At 48.5% G+C, this 18,081-nt stretch overlaps 1 protein-coding gene across 2 annotated transcripts in view; it reads right to left on the reverse strand.

The window, feature by feature from the left end:
- XYLT1 (xylosyltransferase 1) overlaps window positions 1–18,081 on the reverse strand; it is a 301,551-nt gene that overhangs the window by 12,838 nt on the left and 270,632 nt on the right. For both annotated transcript variants that reach the window (XM_058569969.1, XM_058569968.1), the window contains 3 exons: window positions 16,910–17,086; window positions 11,848–12,110; window positions 5,392–5,587 (listed from right to left, as the gene is read on the reverse strand). In XM_058569969.1, coding sequence (XP_058425952.1) covers window positions 5,392–5,587; window positions 11,848–12,110; window positions 16,910–17,086 — 636 coding nt within the window. The remainder of the gene's footprint in view (window positions 1–5,391; window positions 5,588–11,847; window positions 12,111–16,909; window positions 17,087–18,081) is intronic.

Raw genomic sequence — 18,081 nt, forward strand, 5'->3', positions numbered from 1 at the left:
CGCCCATCATTTGCGTGAGTTCACACGGCTTCCCTAGGAAGAGACAGCTTTGGCTCCCTAAAGCACTCTGAGCTGGACCCCAGGGATGGAAGATGGCCGTACACCCATCCTCCCTGCCAGCCGGCTTGCTGTGTGTGCGGCCTGGACCCATCAGGAATCCACTCTTGGCTTCCCTCCTTCCACCTCTGCTGCCTGCAATTTATTCTCCACCCAGTAGCCAGAAAGACCTTGTGACACGTCCTCTCACTGCTCAACGCCCCCGTGGCTTGGTCCACTGCTCATTCTTGGTGCCTAGCACTGTACTTAGCACACAGTAGGCGCTCACTCAATATCTGTCAAATCAATGAGTAGACGACTTGATCCAAAAATGATTTAATTACGTAGACCCCGGATAGTGAGCTCTGTTACTATTTCAAATCAATTTCAATTAGGGGTCTTCTGTTCCCCTAGGAGGTTTATTTTAGTGTTTCTGAAGACACAGCACCAGGGCACATTGATAGCAGAGCCACTATAAGGCTTGCACTGCTTCTGTGCTCTCTCCATGACCGGCATCTCCGATGTGTGTGTGTGCAGGTGGGGGTGCAGGTGTGGCTATATATGTCTACACCCCGAGAAGATCTCATACGTGCAGGGCACACAGGAGCAGGTTTATTCTCTCGTTCCGGCCACGAGTTGCTCTGTCCATCCTTTACCCAGGACACAGAGCTCCAGGGCTAATATTTAGCCAGAGCTTACAGTGCACCAGGCCTAATGCTAAGTCCCTAGATGCATCAGTTCGTTTAATACTCCCAACTCCATGAAGGGGAGACATCTGTTAAGATCCTCATTTTATAGACGAGGAAACTGAGGCTCAGAGCAGTTAGATAACTCGCTATGGTCAGTGAGGGGCAGAGCCAGCCTGGGGACCCAGGAAGTCTGACCCCAGGGCCTGTGTTCTTACCCACTCTTCTATATATTGCTCCCATTCATTCATTCACTCACTCACTCATTCATTCATTCATCCAACACAAATGTGCTGAACGGCTACCACCTACCGGGGCAACTGTTATACATTCACAGGCCCATACTTTGCTCTAAGTTTCCGTCTTTGGACCAGAGCCTAAATGTTGGCGTTGGGGAACTGTCATAAGGGTAGCAGAGGTAGTGAGTGCTGTGACATTTCTGCGGGCGGCCGTCCCTCCCAGAATTATGAAATCTTGGCATTTTCTGCCACGCTGTGGATCAGCAGGGACTGGCTGCTCCTGAGGACCCCTGGTGCCTGGCACAGTAGCTGGAACACAGTAGGAATTAAAACAATTTATTAAAGAAAGAAATGAATGACTGAGCAGGATTCAAGCCAGGTCTCAAAGCCTCAGGGATTTTTCTAAAGAAACCTGATCCTGTTACTTCTCTATATACAATCTTTTTCAGCTCCTCATCGTTCCTAAGTCTAGTCTCTCACCCCGTCCTGCAAGGTCTGGTCTGTTTTGGTCCAGCTTTGTCTCTATTCCTCTCCCTCCCCTCCACTCACCCCTGCTCCAGGTCCTGCATTACTCTCAATGCCTCTGCGAGAAGGGCTCTCTCTTGCCTCTGATCTTGTGTCCATGTCCGTCTCTCTCTCGAACAATCTTTCCTTTCCCCACCCTCCTCCCAGCCAGCTCTTACTCATCATGTAGATCTAGCTGAGGCATCACCTCTACTTGGAAGCCTTCCCTGCTTACAGGCACCTCTGAGGTGCTTCTCTAAGCGTTTACCCATCATAGCTTTTTTTGGGGGGGCACAGTATCACAACTTTTAATTTACATGTCTCACTCCCTAGCTCAAGACCATCAATTCCATGAGGGCAGTGGTATCTCTACTGCCATCTAGGTATCTCTAGTGCCTAAAGCAGTGCTGAGCACATAGTAGGTGCTCAATATCTATCTATCCATCCATCCATCCATCATCTATCTACCATCCATTCATCATCCATCTATCCATCCATCCATCATCTATCTATCTATCTATCTATCTATCTATCTATCTATCTATCTCTCCCTCCATCACCTATCTGTCTATCCATCCATCCATCCATCTATCATCTATCTATCTGTCATTTATCTACATCAGGAACGATTAGGGGCTGAGCACATGGACATCCCTACCCACCCAGGCCCTCCACACACTGACTTTCCAACAGATACTAACAAATGGATTAATGGTCACAAAACTACTCTAGGGTCCTACTTAAGGGAAGGAATTTTGACCAGTTAGGGGAGTGTAGGGACACTCCAGAACATCATCCTTGGATCCCCCAAAGAAATGGGGATGAACAGTTCTCTTAATTCTGAGTTCTAAAACCAAGATAACCCGGCAGAACAGTTGTGGAGCGGCTGACAGTGGAAAACCTGGATCTTGTTTCTGAACCTAGGAGAGCGAGGAGAAAATCAGCTGCCACCTCCCAGTATGAGGGGAGGTGCGGCTGCCTGAGCTGGAGCCCCGTTGCTGTCACATCCCCTGTGGCCTTCAACATCTTCCCACCTGGCCTCACTGTAGAAGTCCACAACCACTCACCACAAAATGATTAATTACTCAAATTTAAGTACATGTTCAAGTTTGTGCTTAACTTACTGCTCCCCAGTTTCAATCCCACCAAAGGATTCCCACTGCACTTAAAATACAGCCTGAACTTCTTCCCAGGGCCTGCAAGACCCCTCACAATCTGCCCCCTGATCCCTTGAGACCTCCCTCCTACCACTTTCCCTCTTGCTCACTGTGCTCTGGCCACACTGGCCTTGCTGCTCCTTGAGTATGCCAAGCCCCTTCCTGGAGCCTCAGGACCTTTGCACATGCTTCTTCTCTCTGCTCAGAATGCTCCAAATCTCCCCAGGGCAGGTTCTTTCACAGGTTTTAGTTCCAAAGTTACGTCCTTAGAAAAACTTTCTTGACTGAATCATCCCATCGAAAGGAGTCCCCATCAGCCTCTAGAGTCCTCAGTAATTACAGGAATGAAGTTTTATTTTCTTTACAATACTTGTCATTGGCTGAAATGGTTCTGTTCATTTATGTGCTCTCTCATTGGCTGGTTGCCCACTACACTGCAATTCCAGAACAACAAGGGTCTGGGCTGTGGTTCACCGCTGTCCCTCCTACACCTCACACATCGTAGGCACTCGGTGACTGCCTGCTGGAGGGACGAGCACCTTTTCTGCAAGCCACTAGCATGGGACTCCCACGGGATGGAGAAATCTATCAGAGCTGCTCAATGACACTGGCCACCTGCCCTGAGCCAGGAGCTATGCAAAGCCCTGGGACTGTGCCAACATAAGAGAGATTCTCAACAGTCCACCAAGGGGCCCTGCAGTTCTCCCCTTCCTTCTTGTCCAGTTTTACACTGTTTGCCTTAAAAATAATTAAGACTTTAGAAAAAAATTCAAAACACAAGATTCAGGGCTCCCTGCATCACACGCTGTTACTCTGCCAGGATCTTGGTGGTTCTCACACCAAGGGTACCAGTCCTATAGCAGGAACCCTGCTACGGAGTGGCCAAATTCATCTGTCACTGCCAGAAGTGCCCCGTCACCCAGCGGCAGGCTGATAAACAGGGAGAACCCAGCCACCAGGCATCCATCTCATTAATGGGACATTAATGTCTTCAATTGGCCGCTTGGGCCCCCGGCACGGAATCCAACTGAGGCAGCGTCTAATTGCCCCCTGACGCCAGTAATTTATGGAGTGAGTGGGCTCCCATGGCAGCTTGAATCCAGCCAATCCATTTGGAGCCATCATTGAAAATGGTGGCTTAACAGGGAACTCCCACCCATTCTGTTCAGTGCCCATTAGTAGGGCACAAGTCAGACAGGCGGGGCCCTAGGAGGCTGGAAAAGGACCAGCAAGGAAAACATAAGCAGGTGGGATACTTCCCCCACCCTACTCTCAGCCCCTCAAGATACTCCATATTCTAAAATCGGACTCTTCATCCCTAACCCAGCAGCCAGACTCCATGGGAATGCTTCACTCCAGGGAGGAATCACCTCTTTAGCTACGTGCTGACAGGGGGAAGGCAGAAATTAGGTGCTGGAGTTCTGTGTGGGCAACCCTCACCAAGCTTGAACCTGCCTCCCCTTCCTTCCAGCATTACTACCCAAGTGCACTCACTCATTCATTCAGAAATCTTAGCATCTACAAATGCGACGTCCTCTTCCATGTGCTGGGGGTACAGCTGTGAATGGAGTGACACAGTCCCAGCTCGCTTGTGGACAATCGACAAGTGATCAGAGAAATCAACAAGATGATTTTAGATGGTTTATGCGAAGAAAAAACAATAAAATAGGGTCGTGTCGGGTGGAGAATGTAGCTATTGTGGCTTAAGTGGTGGGCAGGGAAGGCTTCTCTGAAGGTGCACCATTTGGATTTAGATCAGAATGACAAAAAAAAAAGTGCTAGCTATGTGAAAACCTGGGGGAAAGCATTCTAGGCAGGAGAATCAGCATGTGGCAAGCCTGAGGCAAGAACAAACTTGGCATGTGTGACAAAGACACAGGAAGTAGGAGCAGGGAGGAGAGTGGGACTAGATGAGGCCGAAGAAGGAGACAGAGGCCAGATCGCGTAGGGCCTGACAGGTCTAGAGGCATGGCTGATGTTATAAGGGTGGTGCTGGGTAAATCCATCACCCTGCACAGAAAAATAACTAAAAGCTGATGCTGTAACTGGGGAGAGGAAAACTGCATTCCATGGATCCATGCCTCCATGCATCAGTCCATCTCTCCATCCATTGACCCATCCCATCCATCTGTCCATCCACCCATCCATGCATCCATCCATCCATCCATCCATCTATCCATCCATCCATGTATTCACCCATTCACTCATCCATTCACTCACTGATCTGGTGCTTACTTTGATCTAAATCCTCAAAAGAACTAGGGAGACAAAAGCACAATTAGACATGGAATTTGTGGCCAAAGAGACCTGGGTTCAATTTTGAGCTCTTCTACTTCTTAGCTATGATCCAGAAAATCATTGGATCTCCTTATGCCTCAGTTCTCCAATCTGTAAAATGGGATGAATGCCACTACTTCATTAGGAAACTGGTTTGTTACTGGTCCATTACTAACATAGGTTTAGGAGTTACTGGCTAGGATGAAAAATTAAGAGGAATAGAAATGCTACTATAAAAAGTAGACCAAGGCTCCAGGTTGGTTTGGTCTACTAAGAGCGACCACCCCACTGCCCCTCTCCTCCTGCCCTGTTTATGATGCCGTTCCAGTGTTCAGGGCTGGAGAACGTTCTCCAGGCACAGGGTGAGCTCATCTTCTGGGCTCTCCAAATCCCCTCCTTCTCCATCTCCAACTGCAAGTGTCAGATTGTGGAAGAGAACCCAACAAAAGGGCTGCAAAAGGCGGTGAAGTGTGACAGTATCTGGCCTCTTACCTCGGAAAACTGAAGCCTCCCGAAGTCGCTGGGTGGGCTTGCGATCTTGAAGACTTTCTTCGGCATCACCCACGTCTCCAGGGTCTCAAGTTTGCTCACAGCCAGGTTGGTAGCGTGATGCTTGACCAGAAAGCCCTGGAAGCGGTCAGCAAGGAAGTAGAGATGGACAGATGCTGGGTGGCCCATTGGGTAGTACCTGGAAAACAGGCACAGTCTCACACAAGCTCAGGGGCTAGGGCCGGAGGCAGCAGGCTCACAGTGGCGCTCCCCACACGTCATGCCGCTCCTGGTCCTAAAATAGTCCCCATTTTATACAACGCTTACCATATTCTTCCCATCACCCTGAAAGCTACTCCCTGTGTATCTATGATCTCAACAACCATTAATGACTTCTTTGCTGATTATAAATGTAAAACGTGCTGACTGTAGCAAAGTATAATGAAAAAATAAAAATTACTACTTTTGATGCTTCTTCCAACAATGTCAATTCACAGACATTAATGGATCCTCTGGTGCTAGGTACTGGGAAGTGAGAATGGTGTGCAAACAATGTCATACTGACACATTTCCTTTCAGTCTTATTTTCTATGCATACATTTGCATAAATCTTACAAAGTTGGGATCGTCATATACATACTGGTTATACCTGCTTTTGCCTCATAGTAATTCCTGAGCATTGTCACCTGTCTTTGAAAAGTCTCTGGAAACATGATTTTTGTGTGAGTACATAAACATTATTCCATTGTATGTAATACTATATTTTATAGAGCAAGTTCTCCATCATTGGGTGTTTAACTGGCTTCTACTTTTTTTTTTTTTGCTGTTCTAAACAATGCTGCATTAAACTTCCTTGAGCAAAAATGTTTTTTTGGAACATCTCTCTCTTTAATCTCCAAGGGTCTCTTTATGTCTGTTGCCCAACTTTATCAGAAAGGTTATCCTGATCTACACTCTCTCTATCTTTCTCACCAACAGCATTGGGTGCTATCCTTAAAAATCATTGCCCATCTGAGATACATACATACAAAGGCAACCATGCTGTTTAAGATGCATGACTTTGATCCACAAAGGCTTGCTGGCTGAAAGGGGCAGGGAAGCTAGGCAGAGATGCCCGATGAAGGGAGGGAGCAGAGAGCGAAGGAGGGAGGCGCCACGGATGAGCCAGCTCTTTGTCCTTCCCATTTGTAGAATAAAAAAGCTGCCGCTTCTGCTTCTGCAACGTGTAAATTGCACAGCACTTAGAGGGTGCTGCTGGCTCCTAATAACAGCATTCCACAAATCAGCTGTCCGCGCTCAGCCTTCCTTCTCTCTGGTCCCGATCCGGAGTTGAAGTCTTTATGTCCAATTATAAGGGTGAGGGAAGCCGCCTTCCTGTGTTTACACATCTCCTGAAATCACTGCCTTGTTATCAGGATGTCCCCAGGGCTCTGAGAAAAAAAACCTGCACCGTGTTCAGATTGCTCGCTGGGCATCCACAGCTCATATGAATCAACTTTGGGTCTGGACTTGGAGAGCGGAAAACCCTCCTAGAGAGCTGCAGAACTTTCTGCGATGATGGAAATGTTTTACATTGTGCTGTCCACTACAGTAGCCACTAGCCGCTTGTGACTACTGAGCCCTTGAAATGTGGCTGGTGTGACAGAGGAACTGAATTTTTAATTTTAGTTAAACTCACATACCAGCTTGTGGCTAGTGGCGACTGTGGACAGCACAGTGTCGCGGCAGAGTCTTGTCCTGCATTATGTCCCCAATTCTTCACCTCTCCTGTCTCCACGCCCTTTGCCAGGTGACTTTATAGGTTTCCTTGCACTGAGGAGGCAGAGTCTATTTCCCCCCCTCCTGAATCTGCTTTGGCCATCAGAATGTGGTAGAAGGGGGGTCATGCCTCAAGAAGCCTTGCACATTTCCACTTTTCTCTTTGCTTTTTTGTGATCAGCATGAGAGCGTGCCTGGAGGAGGAGACACTGGGAGCAGAGCAGACCCACTCCAGTCGTCCCAGCTGAAGCCATCCTACATCTGCAAACAACTCCCAGCCAAGAACAACAGAGGCCCCCTGACCTGCAGAGGGCTGCGGATGCAGGAGAGACGTCAGCTGAGACCAGGAAAACTGCCCAGCTGACCCACAAACTTGAGCGCTACGTAAATGCTTATCACTTCAAGACACTGGCTTGGGGCTTGTTTGTTATGCGGCATTATTGCAACAGGCAAGTAGTACACTGTCAGTGTTTGTTCAGCAAAGGTGGGTGTGGTCGGGGAAGGCGGAAACAAAGCAGGAGAGCTTGCTCTCATGGGACTCAAAAGAAGAAAGTGTTTCCAGAGGGAGCGGTCAATTGTACGGGGTGCTGCTAAGGGGTCAAGTAAATGAGCGATGGTCAAGAAATCCAGAAATCTAGCAGTTCATCTTCGATTGCTCGTTTTCCCTCACCTTCTATCAAGAAATCCCGTGTCTCCATCTGAATCCACCCTCGACTCTCCGATGCAACGTCAGCATCCTAGTCCAAGCCAGCATCATGCCTTACACCTGGACCTTTGCAGGAGCTCCCCTACTTGTCTCTCTCCTATTTTGTCTGCTGTAACCTATTCTCATAGTAGCCATAGTCCTTGTCCTCTGCTTAAATGCCACAAGTAGCTTCGCTTTATGCTTGTGAGAAAACCCAGACTCTTCACCTGTTTACAAAGTCCTGCCTCTTTCTCTAGCCTCATTTGGTTTCCCTCTGCCCTGACCCACCACTTTCTAGCCACATGGACCTTATTTTGGATTCTTGAACGTGCTACAATCATTTGCACCCCAGGGCCTTTGCACAGGATGTTCTCTCTACTGAGAATGCTCTTCTCCTCTTCTAATTGCATGGCTGTCTCTGTCTTACCATTTTGCTTAAATGTTACCACCTCAGAGAGACCTTTCTTGACTGCTGAATCGTAGTCACCAACTCATTGCTGTCACATGACTTTACCTTCATTCTCAGCAGAGCATTTATCCCTATTGATCTTTTGTTCTTGTTTACATGTGCTTAGGCACTGTCTGTCTTCACACTAGAATGGGGGGGGGCCCTGAGCTCAGTGGCCTGGTCTGTCTGGTCCATGACTGAGTGCCCAGTGCCTAACAGAGCCTGGCACATGGTAGATGCCCAATCAATACCTGTTGACTGAATGAAAATTCTAGAAGGATTTTCTCTTGAATCCTTTGCTTCTAAGGTACATCTAGGGTACATATAACCTAGGACTGAACACAAAGCCCTCTGGTACCTCGTCTTGACTGTATACGGTACATAGTAATTAAAACTAAGAAGAGAGTGAGTTTTAATTAGGTGTAATACAATATGCAAGATGCAATGCAATATAACCTAAAGGATGCCAGATGCACCCATTTGGCCCAAAGGTGTTTTTTTTTTTCTTATTTAAATAAGGTGGGCAGTGAAAAAATTAGGAGACTCCACAAAAATCTGGATTTCTCATTTGTCTTGAAAAATCAGGTGATTTGGTTGGCAACTCCAAGTCTACATTCCCATAGGGTAAGAATGTGCTAGAGCTTAGCACCAGGGGCCATGGGTGCTCCAGGCTGGCATGGTCAGCCACCCGCAGGGGCCAGCACTGACTGACACAGGCCACTTGCCTGGCCCTGGGGGGCATCTGAATTTGAGGACCTGTAATGAAATACTGACATCCTTATCTCTGGATGGTGGCTCACAAGCAAACTTTATTTTCCTGTTCTCTCAATCTGCCATTTCGACAATTTCTGCAATGAACATGTGTTATTTCATAATGAGAAAAAAAATCAATAAACAGTATTTTCATGAAAGGTTCTACTATAGACCGGAAAGACACAATTTGCATCAAATGCCCAGGGAAAATGAGACTCTTGAATTAAAGTTTTCACTTGCTGTTTCCCCAGATATCCCAGGGGGAGGAATTCACTCTCTTCTGCCTTTAGGGATAAGGGTCCTTTGTCATGATTTATTTGCAGGCCTATATTCATAAATACAGTGGCTTTGCCCGCAGCAAGGCACAATGATTCTATTATAATAAAAAATGAGATAGAAGCCAAAGAAGTCCAGGCTTGAGGCAACTGATGGCTTACCTAATCCCCAAACAAATACCAAGAGAAAAGGTCAACAACCCTAAATAAATTGGGGATACCTTTGGAATTTCCTATAAGATCATCTACCTTATAAATTTGATGAAGCCTGGGATTAGAGCTACTCTTCGTCTCCCAAGCATCGGACACTGTGCTACCTACTCAGGACGCATCCTGTGGTTCCAAGGACAAGGACTCAGTCCCCAGACTAGCAGGGGGGACAGACATTCACCCATGACACCCACTGGTCCAAGGCACTGCAGCTATGGCAATGAGAGTGTTGGAGGTAAGTCTCTGAGCTCCCTTCTGCTTGGGAGAGAGAGGGGTGGGCTATCTTAACAAGCTTCACAGAGGATGTGGCGCCTGAGATGACCCTTGAAGCCTGGGAAAGCGGAGACTGTGCAGGGACAGGGAGGGCGGTAGGCAAAAGAATGCACAGAGGGAGCAACGAGTAGTTCACATAACCAGCTACGGAGTGTGTGGCTCACACAGCAGGCTCCCTGCTGACTGCTATTGGCAGCTTCATAATAGTGGCAGATAAGATACCAACACTGGCATGAACATCCACTGAGCTCTTTGTATGTAAAACACTGGTAAAATGGGGATAATAATAATACATAACTCATAAGGTCCCTCTTGAGGGTTATCTCCTTTAAGTCTTATGACACCTTATGCTGTAAGGCTTATTATTGCCATTTTAAAAACAAGGAAACAGGCTCAGAGAGGTTAATGACTTATCCAAGACCAACAGCTAGTAAGCAGAGTTGAGTTCAAACTGCAGATCTTGGGTTCCCAACCCACACTGGTCTCCCTTTCAACTAAATCAGAAACTGCAGGGAGAGGAGAGAGAAGGCTGAGGCCGTGAGGAGATAATGACAAACTGTTGCAGCCCTGCAGAAATCCAGCTGGCCATGCACGAGGCCCCAGACAGGAAACCTCCCCATGTTTTCAGAGTTTTAAGGAAGAAAATAGTTCCTTTCTTCTCCTCCTCCCATTCCTGAGAAGAGTGACACACAGGGGAAGGCTCAGCGGAGAGAGACTGATGTTCACACAATTTTTTTTTTTTTTTTTTTTTGCTTTGTTGTTAAAAGGGAGAGGTAGGAGGAAGCGGAGAAGTTTGAACAAGAAAGAGAAGGAGAGCGATTACAGGCACTTCTGGGAATGCATCCTAAGGAAATAATCAGAAAAGAGACGGAAAAGAAAAAAAAGAGGTTTTCTGCAAAAAGATATTCATCAGAACGTTATTTACAATGGTCTGTTACTGACAATAGCTAAAGGAAAAAGCTGGATTAAGCAAACTCTGGAATTTCTACTGAATGGAATACTTGTGGCATTAAAAAGGATCATTATCACTACAGAAGCTGCAGAGCAGCGTGGGGAAAAGGGGGCTAATATTATAATGGCAGGCGAAAAAAAGCACACCAAACTCTTGTTGCAATTATGTAAATATCTACAGTGCAAAATGCTAGAGAACAGAGGAAAAGACACACAAAATGAAAAGGCTTGGTTGCCTTAGGGAAAGGCGGGGTGGGGAGGGGACAATGTTGAATTATTTTCCTACCTTCCCCTCTTCTTTCCATATATTCTAGAACATTCTTTCCTCAAGTGTCAAATTGGTACCCGCTAGTGGTAGGTGAGGTGATTCTAAAGGGCACCTGAACGTTTTAAATAATAGTTCTGCATTTTAACGATATTTTCGGTTATTTCTTTAGGTGTGCTAACCATAGTACGGTTATGTTTTAAAAAGGAGGCTTCATTTTTCAGAGATACATATTAAAATATTTATGGCTGAAATGATACAATGTCTGGGATTCGCTTCAATGGAACTGATCTGGAGGGAGGGGGAAGGCGGGCAAAGACGAAACCGCATTGGCAGGGGGTTGGTAATTGCTAGAGCTGGGTGTGGGAGCATGGGGTTAACACTGTTCTCTCTAGTTTGTATATATTTGATATTTTCCATAATAAAAAGTAAAAATAAAAATAGTTCTGTATTTTCACACTTACATCCCATTTAAGACAAACATAACTTTGTAATACAGTGACATAAAGCTTCCTTCCTGCTAAATGCACATACTATAGTGACATAAAGCTTCCTTCCTGCTAAATATATATATTTAGCATAAAGAATGAGTGCACTGAAGGAAATAATTAGGTAAACACTAGATCTGGTATTCTGAGGAGCTAAAAGTGGGACAATGGCTTAGACCGGACATGCTCTGAACGCTGGGATGGTTGCATAGATGGTTTGGGGGCAAAGGAAGAGATGGAGAAGTGTGGAGTCCAGTTACAGCCTCCAAAGCGGGAGGAAGGCCCCTCCTTCACTCCCTCCTGGCCCTGCTCGGCCCCTCCTCGCACCCCGCGCCCGCCCTCCCAGCGCTCACCGGCAGCTGTGGTCCCCTTCGGAGTGCAGCGACCGCTCGGCCCGCCGGAGGCCCAGGCGGGCGAAGGAGTGGTACAAGGTGAGCGCTACGTCGCTCAGGCTGTGGACGCCGTCCGGCTCGTCGTACACATTCTCCCAGTAGGAGCGCAGGCCCGGGGTCCCTGCAGGGTAGTTCCCGTACAGGTAATAGTCCAGCTGCCCGATGATTTCCTGATTCACCACCGCTTCGAACTTGCGGGCGAAGAAGGTGGGCCGGGCTGTCTGCTGTGCTCGTGGGATAAAAAGGGCAGCGTGAGCAAGTGGGGTGGGGAAAGGGGGGTGCTGAGGAGCAGGGCTCTGCAGCCAGCCTGCCTGGATCCAAATCCTAGCTCTGACACTCCCTAACCTCTCTGTTCTCAGTTTCCTCATCTGTAAAACAGAGATCATAAGGGTGTTAGCATTGAATGTGTTAATATTTGTAAAGCATTTAAAGCAATGATGGGCACGTAGTAAGCATCATTTAAATGTTTGTTAAATTATATCCTAGATGTTTACAGCTGGGATGGGTCTCAGAAATCATTTAGCTGGAGGTCGAGGGCAAATCCAGCCTACAGATATATTGTAGTTGTCCAGCAGTGTTTTAAAATTGAATTAGTTGGCAACGTTTAAAAAGTAGAAGAGTTCACAGAAACAACTTCTGGCTTCCGTTTAAACAGAAATAGATTTGGCAACCCCAGGCACGTTTCTATAGTAACAACTGGTTAAAACTGAACAGCAGCTGTCCCTTTAGATGAGCATGTGTTCCTCAGCTCACCACAGTCCCCACCACTCCCTACTGCCTCCCAGGCATTGCAGCTGACTTACAGATGCACCAGGAACACCCCAGATTTACTGATCAGAATCTCTGGGAGTAGGGCTTAGGAATCTGTATTCTTTATTCCTTTTTTTTTGGTGAGGAAGATTAGCCCTGAGCTAACATCTGTTGCCAATCCTCCTCTTTTTGCTGAGGAAGATTAGCCCTGGGCCAACATCCGTGCCCATCTTCCTCCACTTTATATGGGACGCCTGCCACAGGATGGCCTGTCAAGTGGTGCGTAAGTCCGTGCCCAGGATCCGAATCTGCGAACCCCGGGCCACCAAAGCAGAGTGCGCGAACTTAACTACTATGCCACCGGGCCAGCCCAGGAATCTGTATTCTTAACAGGCTTTCCAGGTGCTTCCTTTGCTCACTAAGTTTGAGGACAGTGCGAGTGACACCTGAGCTGGCTGCACATCAGAGTCACCTGAATAGCTTTAAAAAATTCAGATTCTGGGGTCCTTCCCCAGACCTACTGAGTCAGCATCTCTGGAGATGAGATTTAGGAATCTGTACCCAAAAAGGCTTCCCAGGTGATTGCAGTTTGAGAGCCATTTATATAAACCAAGTTGTCAAGGAAACTGAGGCCCAGAGAGGGAAAGGGACTCATCTGAGGTCACACAGCAAGGGAGTGGCAGAGCCAGGCTTAAGATCCAGGGTCAAGGATTAAAGAAATAAAATACTGAGCACCTGTTACCTACCAGGTCCTATCCTACGGTCTGCGGCAGGGATTAGCAAACTTTCTCAGTAGAGGGCCGGATCATAAGTATTTCCAGCTTTGCAACTACCCAGCTCTGCTGCTGTAGTGTGAAAGCCGCCACAGACAAAATAGTAAACGAATGGGTGTGGTTGTGTTCCAAAAAAACTTTATTTACAAAAGCAGGCGGCGGGCTGGATTCAGCCCAGGGGCTGTAGTTTGCTGACCCCTTGTCTAGGGCTATGGAAACAATGAAATCACAGCACTCTCCTTTGAAGAGCTTATGGTTTAGTGTTATTATTGACCTTAACTTGGGTCTAGCATTGTTGCCACTGCAGTGGATTAACAGCAGCAATAATGATTATAAACACTGCCGACCACACACTATACGCAGGGCATTGCGTTTATGTCACTCCCTCGAATCCTCCCAACAACTTTGCCAAGCAGGTGCTATGATTCCCATTCTACAGATGAGGAAACTGAGCTCAGAGAGGGGAAACTATACATACAAACTCAGTCGTAAGATTCGAACCCAGATCCGATGACTCTAAAACCCAAGCTCTTTCTCCTGCATCCTCCTAGGGTCAAACTGCTAACCGAGTGAACTGGAAGCCCCCCTAACAAAAGCCCTTGGTCTTATTCTGAACACGCCATTGCCTCTCTGCTTCATGAACCCTTGGGACACCCTCTCTGTGGTGGAGGGGTCAGCTCAGTTCCCTTACAGCGACACTGAAAAGAGCCAGGCCAGCTGGGTTCACACGCTCACTCTGCTACTTTCTAGCTGTATATGTCTCTGGGCAAGTCACCCAGGGCCGCAGCTTCCTCATCTTTAAAATGGGTATAACAATATGGGTACCTAGCACAAGTCTGGCACACACTGTTAGCCGCTATTATCATGTGACTATTCTCACTACCCCTTTAAACCTGCTACCAGGGGCTTCTGAGTCTTCCTTTTCTGGGGGCTGAGAACCAGACTCAGTGGCAGGGCAGTCTCCTCTCTCTGTCTGCGGTTCTTTGATCATAGCTGGATCTTCTAAAAGGGCATGTTTCTATATTTATCATTCTCTTCCTCAGAGTTCTTTGAACAAGAACTCCGAGTTCTTTACAGGCAGCAGTTTCTTGAGTCTAGATGTTGGGGGACAGTCTTGATCTTTGTTTACTGTGAAATAACAGCAGTGAGCACACGACGCGGTCTCTGTGTGAGCCAGTCTTTATCAGAGACTACAATGTCCCCAAGATGCTGGGGCTGGAATACAAATGCCGCCGCCCAGAGCAGCGCACCCAAGAACCACACGGCTACTTGCTCCAAGTGATGAAGGTCCTTTGCAATGAGGGCGATGACTGGTCCTCTACAAAAGTGGCAATTCCTTTTTTCTTTTTTCCTTTTGAATAGGTCAAATATTCTCCCTACAACCCTCTTTCTGCTCAGCAGAGCCTTTCTGCGTGGACAGTGGTGCTAAAATGTCACCCAAGTTCATGCCTAAATTAACATGGGTTTGAGGAGGTCTCTCGGTAGCTCTCAATCTGCCACCAAGAACAGGCCTAAAAAAATACTTATTGCGGCAACCGCTTACGGATGCGAAAGACGTTAGGTGGGAACCTTGAGGGAATACGAACAATGAGATGAAACCTGCTATGTGTTCTGTACCTGTGCGGGCATCAAACCAGGGTGGCAGAGGGGTCTGGTGCAAAGAGCCCAGGTCTGGAACTGGAAACACCAGCGGGACCTCCAGCCCACCACGTCGCTAACTGTGTCTCCACGGACAAGTAAGTTCACCCCTCTGTGCCTCCATTTCCCCACCTGCACAACGGAGATGATGCCTACCCCAGTAAAACTAATGCCCACAGAGGACCTGGCACACAGCCCAGGACAGAGCAGACTGTGCTTCTCAAGCATAAATAGCCTCCAGTCACCTGGGGATCTTGTTAACACGCCGATTCTGACTCAGCAGGTCTGGAGCTGTAGAGAGTCTGCATTTCTAACAAGCGCCCTGGTGATGCTGATGCTGCTGGTCCGTGGACCACACTCTGAGAAGCCAGGCTAAGAGACTGGAAGCTCTGTGAGGGCTGCCCGTGTCTGCCCCTGGACGTTTCAGTTCCATGCCACGGTGAGGCAGCAGGGGCACCTTGGACTGGGTCATCAGCCTGGCACTGTTGTCCCCGCCCTCCCTCTGTGTTAGTGGTTTGGGGAGCAGCATGCCCTCTCTGTGTGGTGGCTCTAGGGACCTCAGAGTGATTTGTTTAGCCATTCTGTAGCATCCTGTTTGTGCTCTTGGCAGCTGGGGCTGGGCACAGCAAGGGAGAGAGGAGCAAGCTCAGGGCGCTGGCCTGAAGGGAGTGGGTGGGGTGCTCACGCAGAAAGGGAAGAGGCTGCCATCCTGGGGAGGTCCGGGGGCCCAGGCACCCCCAGGGCCCAGGGGAGGCAGATGGAGCATTTATCACCCTTCTGCTTCTGCTCCCCAGAACTGTAAACTGCTGGGCCGTCAGAGATACTGCGGAGGCAGTGACGTCTCTACCTCTTGTTAACCCTTTAAGTGTGGTGCACCTGGAGTGTGGTGGTTTCCAAACCTGGCTGCCCATCAGAACTTCCCAAAGTGTAATCTATTAAAAATACTGATTCCCGGGGGCCGGCCTGGTGGCGCAAGCGGTTGAGTGCGTGCGCTCTGCTGAGGCGGCCTGGGGTTTGCTGGTTCGGATCCCGGGCGTGCACTGACGCACCGCTTGTCAGGCCATGCTGTGGCGGCCTCCCATATAAAGTGGAGGAAGACAGGCACGATGTTAGCCCAGGGCCAGTCTTCCTCAGCAAAAAGAGGAGGATTGGCAGATGTTAGCTCAGGGCCGATCTTCCTCACACACACACACACACACAAAAATACTGATTCCCGGACCTCCTGGAGGTCAGCAGTTCTCAACCGAGGGTGGGTTTGCCCCCAGTGGACATTTACCTACAGTGAAGACATTTCTGGTTGTCATAACTGCAGGGCGTGACTGGATCTAGTGGGTCGAGGCCAGGGATGCTGCTAAACATCCTACAACACACAGGACAGCTCCACAAGAGAGAATGACCCAGCCACAATGTTAAGAGTGCTGAAGTTGAGAAACTCTGCCTAGATATACTCAAGTTTGCACCCAGAAATATGTTTTTAGCAAATATTTCAGGGGATTCCAACTGATAGGCAGTATAGAGAAATGGATCAGTATGGCCTTTGGAAACAGATACATTGGGCTACCTGACCTCGAACAAGTTTTTTGACCTTTCTATGCCTCAGTTTCCCTATCTGTTAAATGGAATAATAACATCTATCTATCTAGCTTATAAGGTTGTTGTGGGGTTGATGAGTCAATACGGGCAAAGCGGTTAGAATGGTCCTGGCATGGAGTAAGTGACCAACAGATGTTGGCTACTGTTGATGTTGTTATTACTATTATCAACAGCCAGGATTGGAAACCGCGGGATGAGATGACCTACAGGCCCGGCCTCGGCCGCCCGCAGAGGCTTGCTGGGGGGCTGGCAGGGCGCGGCGGGCACACCTGGAAGCGGTGGAAGTCCTGCGGCTTGAAGTCGTTGGGGGAGCAGCCGCACCAGTCCACGATGTGCTTGTACTGGCACTTGCAGCCCAGCTTACGGTTCCAGTTGGTGATGCGCAGGTTGTTGTCCACCATGGTGTCGCAGTGGGGGCTGTTCTCCAGCACCGTGTGGAAGAAGGACTGCAGGGGAGAGAGGGGCCAGCCTGAGACCTCTTCCCGCCTCCCTCGGATGGGCTGGGCTGGGGGGTCCCTCCCTGGGACCACCCAACCGCAGAGGGACTCTCTTGGAGGCTCATCTGTTCTCTCTGCACGTCAGCCCCAGCCTTCTCCAACTCAGGGTACACTGGATGTTTTGTCCAGAGTGACTTAATTCTGCTTAGAATCTACTGCTCTGAGTGTTTCTCTAAATTGTCTTTCCTCAGCAGCCCGGAATCTGATTTCAGGACATCTCATCATCCAGGACCTCTGTCTGCTCAGCAGAGAGGAAAAATCCCTCAGGGTATGTCAACACATGGGGACCAGAGGAAGACATGGGGACAATTTTCCAGAAAACCTTGGGCCAAAAGGGCTCTTGCTTTGCAAACAGCCAGAGCTGAAACCGAAGGGATTCAGGTCTGAGATGTCTTGAGAACAAAGACTGATGCTCTGGAATTTCACCCCTGGGGGAGGGAGGCCAGATTCACGAATGCATCAGGCCCTGGGCTGGAAGGCACCAGGTGCCCTCCTGCCTCAGCCTCTGGAGTAGTGTGACTGCAACCCAGGGAGGGGTGGGGCGGGGCTGCCTGCTGTCCATGGTGCTGACCCAGGCGCCATCCGTTCCGCCATTCCAAGGACTCTTGGCCAATCACTCCTAGGATCTGAGAAGGAGGCAATGTTGAAAGTGAAAAGAGAAAGCAGAGAGGAGAGACATGGTTGGAGCTGCTGAGAGACTTCCAGAGAGAGAGAGACTGACCTTTATTTGGACACTGTTTTATAACAACCTCAGGTACCAGGCAGATACATTCTCCCCCGCTCTCTGCTCCCTAGGGGAAGCTGTGGGGAATACATGTCTCCTTGTTGCAAATTTATGGCACAGCCTTCAGATTTCTTCTAAACTGGTTCCCTGGAGGAGGTCTGGGAAAAGGGAGGCAAGGCAGAGATGCTGGAATGGAGGAAGTGGCCTCTAACAGGGACCC

This window comes from Diceros bicornis, chromosome 26 (assembly GCF_020826845.1).
Source record: "Diceros bicornis minor isolate mBicDic1 chromosome 26, mDicBic1.mat.cur, whole genome shotgun sequence".
Lineage (NCBI taxonomy): Eukaryota > Metazoa > Chordata > Mammalia > Perissodactyla > Rhinocerotidae > Diceros > Diceros bicornis.